Consider the following 21,974-nt stretch of genomic DNA (forward strand, 5'->3'; position numbering starts at 1 on the left):
AAGTACAACACAAGGGAGTTTTTAGCAAAGCTTTCAACACCAACAAGGAAACCACCATGATGGACTACTGGATATCCATTGCTGTACGCACTGTTACTGTGCTGATACAGCCTGGGATAGTATCAAGCAGATTATTATCATTAACTGTTGGAAAAACGCTTAGCCAGACTGCCTGAAAATTTTCAAAGGCTTTGAAGGTGTTACAGAAAATACAAGTGTTAAATACATAATGCATATCACATGGTAAATAAGTAAAAGTCTTCAATGACATGATGGAAGATGTGGAAGAAATTTTGGCAGAGAAGGCAGTAGATCTGGAATAGATGGCAAAACAAGGCACTGACCTTCCTATGGTTTTCTTGGGGCAAGCCAAGGTCAAGAGGTTTATTTACACTGTGCACTGCTCCATCACACATCCTGCAGGTCTATCAAAATTAAGAATTTAGTTAATGTTAATCTATTTATTTTTTTCTAGGATTTTCTTTGCCTAATTATACTGCACAGCATAGTCTATTGCACAGTGTTTACTGTATATGAGTACTGTGTATGTGTTTCTATGTGTGCATGACTGAGTTAAATCAGTACAATAACAATAGAATAACATGGAGTTCCAATTGTGGTTCAGGGGTTAAGAACCTGACTAGTATCCATGAGGATGCAGTCGATCCCTGGCCTTGCTCAGGGGGTTAAGGACCTGATGTTGCCACAAGCTGCTGTGTAGGTCATGGATGCAGCTCAGATCTGGTGTTGCTGTGGCTGTGGTATAGGCAGGCAGCTGCAGTTCTGATTCAACCCCTAGCTCTGGGAACTTCCATATGCTGCAGGTGTGGCCTTAAAAAGAAAAAGAAAAACAAAAAAAAAACAATGGAATAACACACAAAATTGTGTCAAAATATTTTTATTATTCATTTTATTACAATGAAATACTGCATGTAACTTATAAGAAGTGTTTATTAAATAAGGTATCTTTAAACAGAAAAAAAAATTCCATAAAAGATTATGTATTGATTGGCTGATGAAAATGTGAACAGAGGCTCACAGGAACTTTAACCTACACTGTCACTAGGAGCAATGGTTCACTATTCACTACTTCAGTGTTCGTGGTGAATTTATAGAATATAACCACATGAGTAACAAAAATTGACTGCATGTGTATGTGTATGTATTTCACGACTCAGGCCTTGTGCTCAGGGGTAGACATGGCAATGTTTTATAATAAAGACCTTTTAATGTTAGCAGAGCTACCCCAATGGTCCAACTCTCTTTGATTACGGATATATAAAAAATGCATGAGGACTTTTAATCTTTCATTTTCTCTTCATCCCCATGTGTGCACGTGCATGTATGTGCACACATACATGACAAATTGTCATAAGCTTGGCAAGGAACTGGGGAAGCAACCACAGATGCATTTCTCTTTCCTTCTACATCTCTTTGTTCTTTTAAAATACTCTTGAGATGGATTTGTAGTACAAATTCAGGAAGAATTGTTGCTGACATTTCCCCTAAATGCATGATAATCACTGAGTCTCTCTGATGGATGATTCTCAGGTATACTGTAGAGCTGTGGGTTGGCTCAATTTCTAGTAAAACCCTTGCGATGACATGCCACAAAAAACTTTCACAGAGATGACAATTAGGATGTCTCTCTTCAGATACTAAGATATTTCTCTGGCCTAAAAACTTCCCTGATGAGTCATGTTCAAAAGGAAAGGAATTTCACCAGTATGAACTCATTATTATGAATTCACTAAAATTGACTGAAGTGAACACACTTGCAAAAGGCCTTCCTATATCTTTTAAACTCTAGTATGAATCTTGTGATGGTGAGTGAAAGATGAACTATGGCTGAAGGCTTTCCCACATTCACCACATTCAAAGGGTTTCTCTCCAGTGTGAGTTCTCATGTGTTGAGTTAAAGCAAAGTTGTCACAAAAGGCCTTCTCACATTCTTTGCACTCATAGGGCTTTTCCCCAGTGTGGATCCTATTGTGCCGAACAAAATTTGCAGGCTGGGTAAAGGCCTTTCCACATTCTCTGCATACGAAAGGCTTTTCTCCAGTGTGAATCCTCATGTGTCGAGTAAAGGAAGAGCTATAGTAAAAGGCTTTTGCACATTCTTTACATTCCAAGGGTTTTTCTCCACTGTGGGTCCTATTATGTCGGATAAAAACCGAATGGTGTGTAAAAGCCTTTCCACATTCCCTGCACTCGTAGGGCCTCTCACCAGTGTGAATCCTCATATGTTGAATTAAGGAAGAGCTGTCACTAAACGCTTTCCCACATTCTTTGCACTTAAAAGGTTTCTCTCCAGTATGGGTCCTCTTATGACGGATGAAAGTGGAACGGTGAGTAAAGGCCTTTCCACATTCACTGCACTCATAGGGTTTCTCGCCAGTGTGAATCCTCATATGTTGGGTGAAGGATGAGTTGAGGCAAAAAGCTTTTCCACATTCTTTGCACAGAAAGGGTTTTTCTCCTGTATGGGTCATATTATGCTGGATAAAAGTGGAGCGGTGAGTAAAGGCCTTTCCACATTCACTGCACTCATAGAGTTTCTTTCCAGTGTGAATCCTCATGTGTTGAGTGAAGGAAGAGCTGTAGTAAAATGCTTTCCCACATTCTTTGCACAAAAATGGCTTTTCTCTAGTGTGAGTCATATTATGCTGGATAAAAGAGGAACGGTGGGTGAAAGCCTTACCACATTCTTTGCACTCATAGGGCTTATCTCCAGTGTGAACACGCTGGTGCTCTGTGAGGTGAGACCTGCGTTTGAAGGCTTTCCCACACTCAATACACTTGTATGGTTTTTCTCCAGTATGAAACCTCATATGTCGAATGAAGTCTGCCATATAACGACAGGCTTTCCCACATTCACTGCACTTATAAGGCTTCACTCCAGCATGAATCTGCTGATGCCGAACAAGGGCCCAATTCTTGCTAAAACCTTTCCCACATTCCTTGCATTTGTAGAGGTTATTCTTTGTCTCAATAACAGGGTCTTTTCCTGGTTCTTGTGAATCACATTCATGCGGAGCATCTCGTGTAGTGACTCGCTCCTGTAAAATCCTTAAACACAGACTGTCATCTGTCTGCAAATCATCATGTTTACGGCTCAACTTCCTAGAGCATGAATTCTTGTAGGGGTCTGTTCCTGGCCTCAAGTTTCCTTCCTGTATTTCTGGCAGTTTTCCCTGATCCCTCGCTTGCCCCAACCTAGAATGCCTTGAGGGTCCATGTGTCACTCGTTCCTCAAAAGGGGCTTCCTCAGTGAGAGCTGGCTGAGAAGCAGTAAGCTCTGTGGTCTTAGGTTTTGCTTTGTCACCTGAAGGAAATTCAATATAAGAAAGGTTGTCTATTAGTGATGTCAACAAAGAACAAAATAAACTACCTCTTTAGTGGAGGTATGAAGTTGAAAATAAAGCCTCTCTACTGCATAAGGCATTTTCACATCTCTTACTAGGTTCACAATTTCTTTCTCTACCATTCCTTAGACTCTTGACATCTTTAAAAGGTAAAATCAGGGACAGGAGATAAAGAATCTGGAGTGGAGACTCCTCCTCACATTTCAGAATGAGGGAGGGAGGGAAGAGTGGTGGTAATGACTGTTCTCCAAGATCTCATAGGGCTATGACAGCCGAGGGAAGGGGCACCTAACCTGGCTCAGATGGGAGACGAAAGGTCAGTGGAGTTGACCTGGACAACGTGCTATGTGAGCTTATTTCTAACAGGTGAGCAGAAATTCCCTGACAGGAATTAGGAGAAAAATTGTAGCTGGTGACTGAAAGTACAGTATTTTAGGGTCTTGAGAGAATGTTGAATGCTGAGCAAAGAGAAGAGGATGACAAGATGGTGGAGAGGGAGGCGAGGACAGAGGAGAAACAAACTCTCAGGATTCTGGACTATGTAAAAGTGGGGTGGGTGGGTGAGAAACATCTGGGTGGACATACTGAGTCTACAAGATCTGAGTAAAGACAAGGTGAAGAGATCCAAAATAGATAACACCTAGATGAAGTAAACTTGAAAATGTTTCACATTAATAAAATTTATATGAGATTAATAATGCAAAGTTGCCAATGCTCCTCAAATTCATCTATAAATTTAATACAACTTCAGATAAATCCCAATGGGGTTTTTCATGGATATTGACAAGCTGACTGTAGAATTTATATAAAAGAAAAGAGACCAGAATATTTCTGAAGAAAAATAAAGCAAAAGGACTTGCCCTTTGAGGAATTGGGATTATGATGAATTATATACATCAAGGCAGTGTGATATAACATAGATCTAAGATAAGCTGTCAAACTGTCAAAAGAAAAAACAGAATTTGGAGCTCAGAGGTGTGTATGTGGAACTTTGATAATATATGATAAAAGCAGAAGAGAGGCGAGTGGGAAAAGGACTATTCAATAAATAGATGTAAAAAATCATTTGCCACATGGGAGAAAACAATATTGTATTTCTACCTCACACAACAACAAAAAAAATTAATTCCATCCTGATTATGACTTAACTATCAGAAACTAAAAATGAAAAACTTCTAATAGTGAAAATGACTACATTTTAGATCTTGGGAAAAAGGAAGATTTCATAAACAAGATCCAGAAGTATTTATTATACAAGACTAACCTGACTAACCTACCTACAATTTTTTGAAAGGCAAACAAAGATGGCTATATTAATATCAGATAACATAAAGCAAAGAAAATAAGACAAAGAGGGATAAAAAGATCAATTTACAACGAGGATATGGCAATATTAAAAGCTTTATGTACCAAATATCAGAGCCTCAAAATATAGAAACCAAAAACTGAGTTAAAAGGAGAAATAGACAAAATTACAACTGGCAATGTCAACACTCCACACCCAAAATGAAAACAGCATATTGTGAACTGACATTTCACAGAAAATATGTATGGGGCCAATCAACATAGCAAGAGGTGCTCAAATTTCTTGGATGCAGGAAGGGCAAAATTAAGACCACAGTGAGAGACCGTTTTCTATTCACTTTATTGAAAAAAATTTAAGAACCTGACTATATATATATATTGTCTTTTTAGGGCCACATCCACAGCACATGGAGGTTCCCAGGCTAGGGGTCGAATTGGAGCTATAGCTACTGGCCGACACCACAGCCACAGCAACGCCAGATCCAAGCCATGCCTGTGACCTACACCACAGCTCACAGCAGCGCTGGATCCTTAACCCACTGAGCGAGCCCGGGGATCGAACCTGCGTCCTTGTGATTCCTAGTCAAGATTCGTTTCTGCTGAGCCACTGTGGGAACTCCAAGAACCTGACAATATTAAGTGTTGGAGAAGGTATGGATCCATGGAACTGTTTACACAAGGCAGGTGAAGTGTAAATGGGCATAAATAACCATTTTAGTAGGTCATCATCTATTAAAATCCTCCTTTTGCTTACCTAATAATCCAAAAAACTCCAGTCCTAGAAATATTACTGAGAAATTTTCACACACGTGAGAAGATGTGTATGTGAATTTTCATAGCAGTACTGTTTGTGGGTACAAAAAACTGGAGACAATAAAATCTCCATGAAAATGGATGAATACATTGTGTTACATTCACATAAATGACTGCAGAAGAAAAAAATGAGTGAACTACAGCTATATGAACCATGAATCTTAGTAATGTACTGTTGCATAAAAAGTACAAATCCTGGAGTTCCTGTCATGGCTCAGTGGTTAACGAATCCGACTAGGAACCATGAGGTTGCGGGTTCGGTCCCTGCCCTTGCTCAGTGGGTTAACGATCCAGCGTTGCCGTGAGCTGTGGTGTAGGTTGCAGACGCGGCTCGGATCCCGCGTTGCTGTGGCTCTGGCGTAGGCCAGTGGCTACAGCTCTGATTCAACCCCTAGCCTGGGAACCTCCATATGCCGCAGGAGCGGCCCAAGAAATAGCAAAAAAAAGACCAAAAAAAAAAAAAAAAAAAAAAGTACAAATCCTATAAGACAATATAAAATGGATATTTTTCATTATGTTCAAATAAAAAAAGCAAAAAATACACACATAATCACAATGAAACAATCTTTTATTTTTTGGGAATGTCAAGGTTTTTCTGAAGTTCAAAATACTATCTTTATTGCTGATTAAATGTAGAAGTTGGAGTTCCCGTCGTGGCTCAGCGGTTAGTGAACCTGACTAGTATCCATGAGGACACAAGTTCGATCCCTGGTCTTGCTCAGTGGGTTAAGGATCCACCGTTGCTGTGAGCTGTGGTGTAGGTCGCAGATGTGGCTCGGATCCTGTGTTGCTGTGGCTGTGGCTCAGGACAGCAGCTACAGCTCTGACTGGACCCCTAGCCTGGGAGCCTACATATGCCACAGATGTGGCCCTAAAAAGACAAAAGACAAAAAGAAAAAAAAGTAGAAGTTGTAGTTTAAAATTAAGTAAAATGCTACATGAATCTCCCACCCAACAAAGGACATACTGTAACCACAGAGAATACCTCAAAACTGTGAGCAAAGAAAATAGCTGTTTTCAGTTATTACGTTTAAGGTTAATGTATTACACAGCAATAATCAATAAGCATAACTCCTAACAAATGACAAAGGACTCAAGACTGATATAAAGACAGGGGAATGGCAGAAATAAAACAAACTGAATAGAAAAGGAGGAGGAAAAAGATTATTTATCTGTTGTTTTTGGTTTATAAAAACTCAATTCCATAGATTTGAATTCATTTCATATCTGGTTCTAACCTATTTCTTGGATAAATACATTTTTCAAGTCATACACATTATATGAAAACCACTCTTTTTTTTTTTTTTTTTTTTGTCTTTTTGCCATTTTCTTGGGCTGCTCTCACGGCATATGGAGTTCCCAAGCTAGGGGTCCAATCGGAGCTGTAGCCACCGGCCTACACCAGAGCCACAGCAACGTGGGATCCAAGCCACGTCTGCAACCTACACCACAGCTCACGGCAACCCACTGGATTGTTATCCCGCTGGATCGTTAACCCACTGAGCAAGGGCAGGGATCGAACCCGCAACCTAATGGTTCCTAGTCGGATTCGTTAACCACTAAGCCACAACGGGAACTCCTGAAAACCATTCTTGATGGGATAAAGACCAAGAGACTCACTACAAAATCTTCTTGTTATTTTCATATTTTTAAAAATTCCTGTTATTACAAAAACTAAGACTAGGCAGAGATGATTAATAGGGCAAGTACACCATCTAGCTCATTTGTGCAAAGGAGAATCTCAGATGTTCAACTCTTAAATGTTTCCTATATGATTAATTTCCATTACAGTGAAAAACAGTAAAAAGGAATTTCCTTTGTAAACCAATTAAACTTAGAAATTTTTTTTTCACACACACATTCTAAAAAATAACAACATAACCTGTTTTTCTCTCTTCTTCCTATCTATCTATTTATCTAGGCCCATCTTGATGGCCTACCTAGCGAAAGATGTCATCCCTTCTAATTCCATATCACATCAAAGGGAAAGGGCATTTTATATCCTTCCTTTCCCAGCACTCAGATAATAAAAAAAAAAAAATCTTAATTACTTCTTAAATACGTACTGAATTCATTCTCTATCCTTGCTATTATGGTCTTTCTCTAGGCCCTCATTATCTCTCCATGGCTACATCTACTTGCCTCCTCAAAGCTTCCGGTTCTCAACCTAGGCATGGCCATTCTCTGCTACCAATAGAGGGCTCTTCTTTTTTATTTTATTTTTTTATTGCATATAGTTGATTTACAATATTGTGTTAGTTTCAGGTGTATAGCAAAGTGATTTATATATATCTACTCTTTTTCATATTCTTTTCCCTTACAGGTTATTACAAAATATTGAGTACAGTTCCCTGTGGTATATAGTATATGCTTGCTGGTTATCTATTTTATACATAGTAGTGTGTATATGTCAATCTCAAACACCTAGCTTATCCCTCCTACCACCCTTTCCCCTTTGGTAATCATAAATTTGTTTTTTTTTTTTCTTTTTTCTTTTTTGGGTGCACTCATAGCATGCAGAAATTCCCAGGCCAGGGACTGAACCCCCGCCATAGCAGTGACGCATGCAGCTGCAGTGACAACACCAGATCCTTAATATACTGCACCACAAGAGAACTCAACATCCATTATGATAAAAATGTTCCAGAAAGTGGGCACAGAGGGAACATACCTCAACATAATAAAGGCTATATATGACAAACCAACAGCTAACATCATACTAAATGACGAAAAGCTGAAAGCATTTCCTCTAAGATTAGGAAGAAAACAAGGATGTCTACTCTCACCAGTTTCATTTAATAGAGTTTTGGAAATCCCAGCCATAGCAATCAGAGAAGAAAAAGAAATAAAAGGAATCCAAATTGGAAAAGAAGAAGTAAAACTGCCATTGTCTGCAAACATGATACTATACAAAGAAAATCCTAAAGATGCTACCAGAAAACTACTAGAGCTCATGAATGAATTCAGTAATGTTGTAAGATATAAAATTAATACACAGAAGTATGTTGCATTTCTGTACATCAACAACAAAAGATCTAAGGAGAAATTAAGGAGACAATCACATTTACCATTGAATCAAAAAGAATAAAATACCTACCCCAAAGACAAAAGACCTATACTTCAAAAACTATAAGATGCTGATGAAAGGAACTGAAAATGACACAAACAAATGGAAAATTATACCATGTCCTTGGATTGGAGGAATCAATACTGTCAAGATGACTCTATTACCCAAGGCAATCTACTGAATAGACACAATTCCTATCAAATTAGGACACTTTTCAAAGAACTAGAACAAAAAATTTTAAACTTTGTATGGAAATACAGAAGACCTTGAATATCCAAAGCAATATTGAGAAAGAAAAACAGAAGTGGAGGAATCAGGTCACTCTGTCTTCAGGCTACACTACAAAGCTACAGTAATCAAAAACAGTATAGCACTGGCACAAAAACAGACGTACAGATCAATGGAACAGGATAGAAAACCCAGAAATAAACCCATGCACCTATGGTCAATTATTTACCACAAAGTACCCAAGAATATACAGTGAAGAAAAGATCATCTCTTCAGTAAGTGGTACTGGGAAAACTGGACAGTTACATGTGAAAGAATGATAGATCACTCTGTAATACCATACATGAAAATAAACTCGAAATGGATTAGAGACTTAAATATAAAACTGGATACTATAAAGCTCCTAAAGGAAAAACACTGTTTGATATAAATGACTGCAGTATTTTTTTGGATCCAACTCCTAGAATAAGGGAAATAAAAATAAATAAATGGGACCTAATTAAACTTGAAAGCTTTTGCACAGCTAAGAAAACCATAAACAAAATGAAAAGACAACCTACAGAATGGCAGAAAATATCTGCAAATGATGCAACCGATAAGTGATTAATTTCTAAAATATACGAACAGTTCATACAGTTCAACATCAAAAAAACAGACAACCCAATCAAAACATGAACAGGAGATCTAAACAGATATTTCTCCAACAGGCACAAGACAAGATGCTCACATCAATAATTATTAGACAAATGCAAATACAATCTACCATGAGGTATCACCTCAAACTGGTCAGAATGGCCATGATCACAAAATCTACAATTAATAAATGCTGGAGAGGGTATAAGGAAGAAGGAACCTTTTTACATTGTTGGTGGGAATGTAAATTGGTACAGCCATTATAAAGAACAGTATGGAGGTCCCTTAAAAAGGTCAAAATAGAGCTACCATATGATCCTACAATCTCATTCCTGGGCATCTATCTGGGAAAAAACCATAATTTGAAAAGATACATGCACCCCAATGTTCACTACAGCACTATTTACAACAGTCAAGACACAGAAGCAACCTACAAGTCAATCAACAAAGGAATGGATACAGACAATGTGGCATATATACAACGAAAAATTATTCAGCCATAAAAAAGAATGAAATAATGTCATTTGCGGCAACATGGATGGACCTAGAGATTATCATACCAAGAGAATGTCAGTTTCTAATGATATTATAAAAACACTGTGGACACATTTTAAATTTATTTTTTTAGCCTTTTATCGTGGTAAAATATATGTAACAAAATTTACCATTTTGAGATGAAATAGTCTTAAAAAGTAATTGATAGAATAATTAGATGAAGTGGATAAATTCCTTAAAAGACTCACATTACCAAAATTGATACAAGAAAAAAGAATATCTGAATAGCCCTGTATTTATTCAAAAGACAAATCTTGTTATGGACTGAATCTGCTCCCTGAAAATTCATTTGCTGAAGCCCTAACCTTCAATGTGTATTTGGAGATAGGGCCTTCACAGAAGTAATTAAGGTAAGTGAGGTCAGAAGGGTAAGGATCTGTATTTGAGAGGATTAGAGTCCTTAGAAGAGACACCCAAAGAGCTCTCCCCCTTCTGCCCCGACCAAGCACCACATGCCACACCTAAGAAAGGCCACGGTCTGTCTTCTCATAAAAACACTAATTCCACCATGGGGGCTCCATCCTCAAGACCTCATCTAAACCCAATTACCTCCCGAAGGCCCCACATCCTAGTATCATCACACTGGGATTCATTCAGTTCATTTACATTCACACATTCAGTTCATGACAACCTTATATAAACGGAAGCATGTAAATCCATCAGCACGGTGCATGGCGAATGTTCTGTAATTGTAGACCACTACCTCTTATCATTATCACAGTTGTAGCATTTGTCAATGAGAAAGTCAACAGTAAGACGAGTGAGAATATTTTTAGTACTGTGTGCTGAGAAATACCTCAACGGGGCTTCAAAGAGTAAAGGGAAGACACCACCTGCTCACTAGGATGTGAAGCATTGAGGACTCCTACACATGGCTGGTGGGAATGCGAAACAGTGCAGTCACTTTGAAGCTGATTGGTGGTTTCTATTAAAGCTGGTCATAGAACTACACCATGATCCAGTCAGTTCACTCATACGTTTATTTTCAACAGAAATGTGTGCTTATAGCCAACAAAAAAATATGATCAAAAATGTTCATAACAGCATTCTTCATAATATCCTGAAAATGGAGACTAAGCCAAATGTCTATCAACAGGAAAACAAGTATATGTCAGAATTCCTGTTGTGGCTCAGTGGGTTACGAACCCGACCAGTATCCATGAGGATGTGGGTTTGATCCCTGGCCTCATTCAGTGGGTTAAGGATCCCACGTTGCTGTGAGCTGCAGTGTAGGTAGCAGATGCAGCTTGGATCCCATGTTGCTGTGGCTGTGGCTGTAGCATGGGGCAGCACCTGCAGCTCCAACTTGACCCTTAGCCTGGGAATTTCCATATGCCAAAGGTGCGGCCTTAAACAGCAAAATACACACACACAAACAAAAAACGAAAACAGGTATGTTTATTTATTTATTTATTTTTTGACTGCACCAGTGGCATGTGGAAGTTCCTGGACCAGGGACTGAACCCACGCCACAGCAATGATCCCAGTTGTTGCATTGACAATACCAGCTCCTTAACCTGCTGAACCACAAGAGAACTCCTGGTATATGTAATCATTAATTCATTGAGATATTGCAGTGAGAAATTACTCCAAATAGATGCAACCACACGGATGAATTCCAGAGTCATAATGAATCAAGAAGACAGGTATGACAGTATTGTATGCTGTCTGGCGCCATTTATAAGCTTTCACAACTATTCTATAAAGACAGAGTCTAAACCCTGGTTACTTCTGTAAAAGGGGATATTAATAAGAAGGGAACATAAAAAGGTTGGGAGGTGCTGGTAATCCTGTATTTCTTGACCTGTGTGGTGAATCCTCTGATTTATATACATGTAAGATTTCATGATAAACCTCTAACATCTGCGCATTTTATGTGTAAATTACACCTCAGTCAGTACAAAAGAATTAAGTTTGGCTGTTGAAACCTCTTGAAATAGAGTCAATAACATTTAGATATTGTTGGAAAGCCAAGAACATTTGTGTTTGTTTTCCTCAAATGTCAGAAACTTCACCATGTTTTTTATCTTAAGTAGAGAGAAGGTGGAGATATACAAGAGAAATAAACGAAGAAGCATGTTCCCTGATGCAGTGGACACACTCATGTATAGCTTCTCATTAATCCCTGTCTCACGATGTGCATCAAGTTTTATGACTCCCTCTGCCTGAATCCTGGCAGGTGCTTGATTTCCTTCTAAAGAACAGAATACAGCAAAGGTGCTACAACGTAAGAGGCAACAGAGAAAGTATTTATGTAGCATCCTTCCTGCTGGGGTCTCTCACGCCATCACCTGAAGTATGCTGACATGATGTAAGCTGCCTATGACTGCAGCTTTGCAGAGGACCCAGCTAAGTTGTGCCTGGATTTTTGATCCACAGATGAGAGATAATAAACGAGTGATATTTTAATATTAATGATGAGTAATTTTAAACATTGCTATATAGCAATGGATAACTTATTCACCTGGGAACGTAGCTGAAGGTGTGATCTAGACTCTGCTGGGGGAATTAGCCATGGCTGGGGATGAGAACTCTTCCATAGAGGTGAGGAGAAAGCTGCAGGGATAAGTCAGTAAGGATTCAAGAACAGGAAGAACACGTGAATAGCCTTTCTCTTCAAAATGAACTAGGTCACATGCTGAGATCTCAGTGGCTAGGGAGGTGGTGATATTTGGAACAAGGTGTGAGTGGATAGGGAGGTGAGTGTGAGACACAAAGCTGATCAGAGGTACAGAGCAGATGTGGGGGACCAGTGAGGAATCTGTTAGCAACATGCAGGCAAAAGATGATTATAGCTTGGACTAGGGTGATTAGGCTGGAACAGGTGAAGGTGATGGATGCAGGGGAAAGGTACGATGAAATATGATCAAGATTCAGGGATGGCTGGATATTGGGTTATGATGAAGATGGAGCTGTGGAGGGGTTGTCCAAGTTTGGTTTTGGCTTTCTCTGAATGGCAAGGCCATTCATTGAAATGCAGTGATGAGATGAGAGGGCAAAATCATGAGGTCCTTTTCAGGCCTGATGGGTGTGAAGTGCCTTTGAAACATTCAGGTGAAGATGCAGAACCGCAGAAAGGGGTGGAGGTTTGAGACAGACTCTCTGGGGCTGAGAAGAGGCTGGTCAGAGATACTCCCTGGCTGGCTGAGGGGAGAGACCACGAATCTGCACTGGTGCTATGCACACGCCCCATGGGGGCTGACAAGGGCTAACGCCCCCTCAGGTTTTCCAAGGCAGGAGCGCAAGAAGATGACAAGGCTAGGGAAAACTTCCAAATATCTGTTTTACAAATGGAAGGATGGATGCATGCAGGGATGTGTAGAGAAATCAATGACTGGATGAGATGGAAATGGGTGGAGTGCAAAGTATAGCTGGAAGTAGCGCTCTGTAGCTAAAGAAAGGACTGTTTTTTCTGAATCTGAAGGAAGTTTGAGATAGCACTATTTATTATTCAATAGGACTAATAATACAGGAATATCACTAGTCATAACTTTTGGGGTCAGTTAGTGTGCTAATAAGCAGTTTCACGTTATCTAACGACATTCTAATGATGCAGAAACTATTATTTTTTTCTGGTGGAGGATAAGTTTAGCAGACTGACTGTATGTTCATCACAAACTTGGCCTTTCCTCCTTGGGCATAAAGCTAAACCGCATTTCCCAATTTGATACAACGTACAGCCTAATGCCTAGTTCTTGTCACTGGAATGTGAACAGAAGTCACGTATGTGAGCAAGTGGATATGACTACTCCCCTTCTCACCTATTCCTCTTGGCTGCAAAGCAACCTCACAGCCACACACTGACAACAGAAGATACCTGGGTCCCTGAATAGATATGTGGTACAGAGCTCCCTTGCTGACCTGCATTAAACCATAGCACAAATGAGGAAAAAAGTCTTAATCTGTTGACCCATCAAGATTCTGGAGTTTCTCAGAGTTCCCACTGTAGCTCAGTGGTTAACGAATCTGACTAGGGACCATGAGGTTGTGGGTTCCATCCCTGGCTTTGCTCAGTGGGTTAAGGATCCGGCGTTGCCGTGAGCTGTGGTGTAGGTCGCAGATGCGGCTTGGATCCCGCGTTGCTGTGGCTCTGGCGTAGGCTGGCAGCTACAGCTCCGATTAGACCCCTAGCCTGGGAATCTCCATATGCCGCAGGTGCGGCCCTAGAAAAGGCAAAAAAAAAGATTCTGGAATTTCTCATTTATAGCAGGTAGCATTAATTCAGCCTAACTTGTGTATCAAAGGCACCTCGAGATCATGCAACTTGCCCATGGTTATGAGGCTAGGAGTGGCCAAGCCTCTAGAGCCTGTCTCTAGCCCAGTACACCACACTTCAACCCGAGTAAAGGCAAAGAGTGTGATGGGAGTGGGAAGATGGGGGAAACACAGCTCAAAGTGTTCTAGGACTGCCCGAGACCCCAGAAGTCCACAAAAAGAAACCGCCCCTGGAGTTTCAGACACAGAGACTCCCTGGCAGTCTGCCAGCTGCCATGCACCCACCTGCACAGGTGCTTTTGGAGTGGCCTCTTTTCACTGTCCACAGTTCTTGCCCATGTTCCAGCAGGTGAATCAGCTCTGGTTTGGGAACAGGATGCCCTGTGCATGGGGAAATAAATAGAACATGGGTATATAGGTAAAAACAAAATGAGGAATCTCAACTCGACTGAGAGTCAGCTGTCTGAGGTAGGCCATGACCTAAAACTGCTACCCATTCTGAAGAAGAAGCCTTCAACCCAGAATGGGAAGATAGGGCTGAATGTGGGGCCCTGCTGCCCTACTTGCTGCTGCATTGTCCTGTGGTCCCTTCAAGGCTGCTGGCCTGATGGCCTGGACCAAGGACAGAAAGCAGATAGACAGACAGACCTGGGTTGGGAGCTACCAAATCAGGAGCCAGCACCAAACTCAGAGCTTCTCATGAGGTGAAATAATAAACTTTTTTCAGGGGACAACCAACAGGGGGTGATGTTCTGGTACCTGCAAAGGCTCAAGGACAGGAGGACTCTGGAGAGAAGTCAATGACTTAGGCACCAGGACCCACAAGAATCTGACTAGGAAATCCTGTACTGCAAGCCAGAAGGCACCCAGGGTCACTGAGCAAATGTTCGGTGATGTCTGCCATATGCCTGGCACCGAGCTGAGGGATGGGGCAGTGGAAAAGGTGAACCAGATCTTCCTTCCTCTCTGTTAAGGACCTGAGCTCCCTGTCCTCCTCAAGGATTTGGCTTGTGTTGGTCCCTCCACCTGGAATACTGCTGTCCAGGAGTCCCCGTCGTGGTGCAGTGGTTAATGAATCCGACTAGGAACCATGAGGTTGCCGGTTCGATCCCTGGCCTTGCTCAGTGGGTTAAGGATCCGGCGTTGCCGTGAGCGTGGTGTAGGTCGCAGACGCAGCTCAGATCCCATGTTGCTGTGGCTGTGGTGTAGGTCGGCAGCTGTATCTCCGATTCGACTCCTAGCCTGGGAACCTCCATATGCTGCAGGAGCGGCCCAAGAAATGGCAAAAAGAAAAAAAAAAAAAAAAAAAAAAAAAAACCAACAACAAAAAAAAACTGTTGTCCAAATATCTCCTTTAAACAACTGATCACAACTGTCATAAAAGAACACTCTATTTACTTCACTGATGACTGACTTCCTGGGGGAGACTCTGTGGGCACAAGGCTGGGAGAGCCTGTCAGAGGTAACCATTTCTGGGTAAACTGGTCCTTTAAGGTTTAGGTGGGGGACTGCCTGTTATGGTGCAACAAAAACGAATCTGACTAGTATCCATGAGAATGTGGGTTCAGTCCCTGGCCTCACTCAATAGGTTAAGGATCTGGCATTGCTGTCAGCTGTGGTGCAGGTCGCAGATGTGGCTCGGATCCTGTGTTGCTGTGGCTCTGGTGTAGGCCAATAGCTGTAGCTCTGACTCATCCCCTAGCCTGGGAACTTCCATATGCCATGGGTGCGGCCCTAAAAAGCTAAAAAAAAAAAAAAAGTAAAAAAAAAAGGTTTAGGTGGAAGAACATTTGTAATTTTATTTCTTATACATAACAAATACATGGGTGGCACTTACTGTTTTCCCAGTTCTATTCTAAGTTCTTTAAAGATATTAGTTCATTTGGTCTAAGTAAAAGGATAGTATAAAAATATGACAGGAGTTCCCGAGTGGTTCAGTAGGTTAAGGATCTGGCACTGTCACTGCATTGGCTCAGGTCGCTGCTGTGGCGCAGGTTCGATTGCTGGCCCCAGAACTCTAGCATGCTGCAGGCATGGTCAAAAAAGAAACGATAAAATAAAAATAATCACGGTCTGAGCAAGATTATGCTGCCTGCTCAAGTCTGAGAGTCGCGAGGCTGTTCTTTCTGCTGCAGGGGAAATTACCCAACAATCATACGAGCACTGAGGACCCAGCACTAAACCCAGACTCTCTTGACAACAATCAAGAGGCAGCAAAGAGAAGGGAAAAAAAGAAACTGCTTTCTCAGATGCCCATCAATGTCATTTGAAAATGTGTCTGTGTGCTCTCTAAAACTAACTCCCAGTTCTCATTGTGGCTCAGCAGTAATGAACTTGAACCTTAAGGATGTGGGTTTGATCCCTGGCCTGCTCGGTAAGTTAAGTATCCGGCGTTGCCATGAGCTGTGGTGGAGGTTGCAGATGCAGCTCGGATCTGGTGTGGCTGTGGCTGTGGCGTAGGCCGGCAGCTGCAGTTCCAATTTGACCCCCAGCCTGGGAACTTCCATATGTTGCACATATGGCCCTAAAAAGCAAAAAATAAAAATAAAAATAAAATAAAATAAAATGCCACAGCAGCAGAGAAGCAAGGAGATGCCTTAGGAATAAGGGACAACGGTGCAGATACCAGGGGTCAAAGAAGCCTTTAGCTGAGATTGCGTTGCTTAGAAAGATACTGGTGGCACTGAGGACAAATAGTTTCCTGTCCATCTGATTCGCCCCCTTCTTGGAGACTCTCCCATTAACCACAGGTTAATGTTAACTCGGCTGTGAGGACATGTGACCCAACCAAGCTGAATTCCAGATTATGGGTATCAGGAATAAGGATGTCAGACTGAGGTCAGCTTGTGTTGAACACTTGGGCAACAGTGTTGAGAAGAACTATTTGTTAGACAACAATCCTTGATGGAGACACAGAGAAACCAAGTGAGAGGAGGTTAGACCAGAACATGCTGAGGCTGCAAGGAGACAAAAAGGCAGGTTCCTGAGGTCTTCTCAAGCAGCCATGCTTAGGTAGAGAGGGTGGGATGAAAGCGGCTGTGGGTACCAGATGGGAGAGAGATGAGGCCTTACCCAGGGAGACCAGGAGGCCACAAGTCTCTAGCATCACCTCCTGGTATAAGGTCCTCTGGGCCAGGTCCAGATGTCTCCATTCCTCCCCAGTGAAGGTGATGGCCACGTCTTCAAATGATACCAATGCCTGGAAGTCAAACAGAAGTGGTATGGTGGCTGTATGGCTATTACATGAAATTAGAGCCTACTACTTGGTTGTGGCAAGAGTCCAGAGACCCAAGGCCTGAATCACTGAGTATCTCCTGAGAACTTCACTCTGTTTTGGAGGAAGGCAGATGGTGCCTTTGCCACAACACAATCGTGTGGGAGAGAAAAGCCGCCTATATGGGAATCCACTGAGTGACACAAAACAATGATAATCCCATGTGGACTTTGAGGAGCAGAGAAAAAAATAATAATTCAAGTAATGACACTAGCAGCAGTAGTTGAGCCTCACTGGTTTGCACTGTATGTCTGCATCTATAAGGCTTTAGATGCTGTGTTAAAGCAACTAAGTCTCTAGGTCTATAGCTAGGCTTCCTGAGGTTTAAATCCAGCCTTTTGAATCAACACATAATTTCTTTGAGCCTCAATTTCCACACCAATACACTCACAGTTCCAACTTCACCAGGCTGTTGTGGGAATTAAGGTGAGAAAGTTCATAAAGCAAACAGTGCAGCGCCCTGGCTCATGTCAGTGCTCATGACATGTATGCTTATAAATTTCATGAACCCTTACATATCCCGTGAGGTAAACACCATCAGTTTCCCTTTCACAATCAGCAAATGGGGATTCAAAGTCAAGTTGCCCAGAGTCATACTTCTATTGAGAAGGGGCAAGATTTGAACCCAGGACCCTCTGGTCCAACCACGGTGGGGGAAGATGGTTAAATTTAAACTAAGTATGATGGGAACCCTAGAGATAGAATCTTTCATTCATAAACCAATTACTGAACACCTGATATAGGTCCAGCACCGTTCTAAGTCTGGGGATAGAGGAGAAAACAGGAGCTCACATTCCAGAGTTAGGGAGAGATCCTTGACAAGAAACTAAATAAATGAGCAAGATAAAGTCATACGTCCCTAAGTGCTTGGAAAAAAACCCAAAAGACAGTGAGATGCCTACAAAGACTAGGGGAAGGGCAACCAGGCAGCCCTCTCTGAGCAGACACTGGAATAAGGCTGGAATAAAGTTAGGGAGCAAGGCAGGTGAGGAAATGTGGATAAATAAGAGAAGTCCTGAAGGTGATCAGAGCTATGATGAAAGCAAACAGGGTGCCATGCTGAAGAGCAGCTTTGGGCCTCTCCATGTGTTTACATCCCACAAGACACACATTCCCGTGCAGTCATCAATAAATATTGCAGTGGACTGTAACAAATTCACTTTTCAAAGATAAGTAAATGTGTTAGGATAATGGATTCACTGCTGTGGCAAGTCAACTTTACCTGTGCTGCCCAAATGGCAGTGGCAAAGAGAAATCCAGTGACTGCCCTGTCTTCAGGCCTCTCCAGGGAACTTCTATTCTTATTAAAAGAGCAGCAATTTAAAAAACGCTGCTCCCGCCTCACCTCTGCTAGAGGCTCTCTCATCCTTTCTCCCAGCTTTGAGCTGGGTTGAGGCCTGAGGGTCAGACTCTGCCTGGGGTGAGCCTAACATAATAGCAGGACTAGGAGAGTCCCTGTCTGGAAACCACATACAGAATAAGGCTCTCTGGGTCATGCTCAACACTGAAGGGCACATATGTGTCCTCTGCAGTTCCCTCAACCGAGAGAAAAAAATTGTTAATATTCCGATTTTGGCCCCGAGGGAAGAGAAGCCAAAGGCAGTGAATCGACAAGCTCAAGGTTAGAGCCAGAAATGGATGCCCCCCTTATCCCTGGCCTGGATTCAGAACGCTGGGTTGGACGTGATTTGCACAGCCGTGTCCACACCCCGTTCTCACAGGACCTCTAGATTCAAGAATATGAAGAGGGAAAAGCGAAGAATCCCGGGATTCTCTATATCATGGAGAGTGGAATTGTACATAGGCGACCCCTGCGCACGTGAGCCTGCGAGACCTTCCACTCACCAGCGCTGGCGCCGCCATGGGGCCCAGTGGGCAAAGCGGAACGGCGAGAGGCAGCGACAAAAGCCGGTCCACGACCTCTCAGACCAGCCCTGGTCGCGGCGGGGGGGGGGGGGGGACCGGCACCCGAGTCTCCGCGATGTAGAATGCGCGCAAGCCCCAGGGGGCCGCCTCCCAGAGCTGCAGAGACCGAGGGGTGGGGCGAGGCTCGGAGTGCGCACGGCGGACAACCCCGTTCCAGGCGGAGTCACGGCTCATACAAAAGCGTGGTGGTGGGTCTTACTCTCCTCACTGTCCTTTGCTCAGTCTCGGAGACCTTTTTCTGAGAAGCGGCCACTGCCCTGTGCTTCAGCCAGAAACGCCGGTAACAACAGACCTGCCACTTCCAAAAGACGCCCTGAGGCCGGAGACTAGAAGTTCAGCCCAAGCTGCCGCAGGCAACGCCCCCCTCCGTTTGCCGTCATTGGCTCAGCGCCCGCAGCCGACCTTGGAGGCGCTTCTGGGTAATGTAGTTTCAGATTGCATCCTGGTGAGCGGAGGCGCTCACTTCCTGAATTCTGAGAAATGGAGCCCAAAGGTTCTAAAGAGTGGACGTGGCTTCGCTACCTCTTAAAAGGAAGGCGCACAGATTTCCGTGGCCCTTCGGACAATGCTCTTTACTTAAGGGTCCCTAAGACGTGATCCATGCTTTGTCCACTCCCTCCGCCCCGCAAAAAAACCCCCTAAGCTCAAAAGGGAAAAAAATGGTAAATGAGCCTTTATCAATTTTAAAGAAAGTTGTTCTCTGAAAGTGTTTTGAACTGAATGGAAATGAAAACACAATATATCAAAATTTGTGGGAGGCAACTAAAATAGAATTTAAAGGGAAATGTATAACATTAAACAGATATTAAAAAAGGGAAGGTCTCAAATCGTGGATCTCTGTTTCCATATTAAAAAATCAGAAAAAGAAGACAAACAGAGAAATCAGGAAAAGGATTTAATAAAGATCAAAATGGAAACCAGTGTGTGTGTGGGGGAACCTAGAAAAAATCATTAAAACCAAAAGCCTTAAGATCAATAAAATTGAGAAGTTCTTGCGGTGGCTCAGCGGTAAGGAGCCCGAGTAGTATCCATGAGGATGCAGGTTGATCCCTTGTCTCACTGGGTTAAAGATCCGGTACTGCTTGTGAGCTGTAGTGTGGTCATGGACGTGTCTCGGATCCCCCCGTTGCTATGGCTGTGGGGTAGGTCGGCAGCTACAGCTCTGATTCGAGCCCTGCCCTGGGAACTTACAGATGCTGCAGGTATAGCCCTAAAACAAAACAACAAAATCAATAAAATTGATAAACCTCTAGACAAATTTTATCAAGAGAGAATACACAAATTATGAAATCAAGAATCAGGACTAGACGCAACCACAGATTTTATGGATATTAAAGTTAATAAGGGAATATCATGAGCTTTGTTATGGCACTAATTGAAAAACTAAAGTGAAATGAAACAATTTCCTTAAAGATGCAAACAATGAAAGCTCAGTTAAGAAAAAAAGTAGATAATATATTTAGTCCTGTATTTTAGAAATTAAATTTCTATTTAGAAACATTCTCACAAAGCAAATTGCAGGCTTAAATGGTTTCACTGTGAGTTCTACCAAACACTTAAGGAAGAAGTAATAGCAATTCTACACAAACTTTTCCAAAAGGTGGAAGAGTAGGTAGTATTTACCCAATATATTCTGTGGACTTAGCTTTATGTTGATATCTCAACCAGACTAAAGCATTACAAGAAAAATTCAGTCCAACATTCCTTATGAATATACATGCAGGAATTCCAATAATATTTTAGCAAATCAAATACAGGAATATATAAAAGGATCATGCATCATGACAAAGATGGGTTTATTTCAGAAATATAAGGTTTGCTTGATATTTGAAAACCAATTGTCAGGTTCTTAACCCGCTGAGCAGCAAAAGGAACTCTGAACCTAGTCTTGATGTCATGCGGTGCTTCAACTCCTGTTTAGTGATGGTAGACGCCCCCATCCGAGGAGGGAGTGGCCAAGCCAGATGGGATCCATTGGGCTGACTTCAAGACTAAGGACTCTTGGTCCCCTATATGCAGGGCTTCAGGGTGGCAGTTGTCAGGGCTGGTAGAGGAGTGCATTACTTGGAGTAGTGTATACAGCTCAGCCCTAGAACCCATATGCTGGGAAAGTGGGGATGGACTCTGCTCCAGCTGTGGGAATAACAGCTACCTCTGGGGAGAAGGGGATAGGCAGGAATCAGCTCAGGTCCCCAGGGTCCATGAGAAGCCTCCCGCCCAGTGAAGCTCTAAGTACAGTGTTGTCCAGTATCATTTCACAGTTCAGGATTCTCTCGGCCTCATCAAACAGTCCTCAGTTCCCCAGGGAAAATTAAACAGTGATAGCCTCAAAGGTCACACAGTGTGAGGGCAGCTGATTCCATGATCATCAGGGTCCAGTCCATCCTCCCATATGTCCATCCCAAGCTCAACCTCTTCCCCAACTACCCAAGTCAGAGGCAATACAGATACTGGTGCCACTTGTGCTCTCTCAGCTCTTACCTATTGATCACTGTGTTAACCCACAGTGACGACAGACAGGCCTAGGATAGATAGATACCCTTGGTATGCAGGGTATTTTAAGGTATACCCGGGATTTATTTAAATAGGTAAG

General features: G+C 42.3%; 1 protein-coding gene across 3 annotated transcripts; it reads right to left on the reverse strand.

Moving 5' to 3' along the window:
- ZNF599 (zinc finger protein 599) lies at positions 859-19,756 on the reverse strand. Of its 3 annotated transcripts, none has more exons than XM_021097155.1 (4): positions 19,674-19,756; positions 17,254-17,380; positions 14,467-14,562; positions 859-3,325 (listed from the first exon to the last, which is right to left on the reverse strand). In XM_021097155.1, exons 2-4 carry the CDS (start codon positions 17,285-17,287, stop codon positions 1,800-1,802), a joined length of 1,656 nt encoding a protein of 551 aa, XP_020952814.1. In that variant the 5' UTR covers positions 17,288-17,380; positions 19,674-19,756; the 3' UTR covers positions 859-1,799. The 3 variants fall into 3 exon arrangements, with proteins under 3 accessions (XP_020952814.1, XP_020952812.1, XP_020952811.1); XM_021097153.1 differs by having other exon boundaries at positions 19,581-19,751; XM_021097152.1 differs by having other exon boundaries at positions 19,301-19,751.

The sequence above is a fragment of the Sus scrofa genome, chromosome 6, assembly GCF_000003025.6.
Source record: "Sus scrofa isolate TJ Tabasco breed Duroc chromosome 6, Sscrofa11.1, whole genome shotgun sequence".
NCBI lineage: Eukaryota > Metazoa > Chordata > Mammalia > Artiodactyla > Suidae > Sus > Sus scrofa.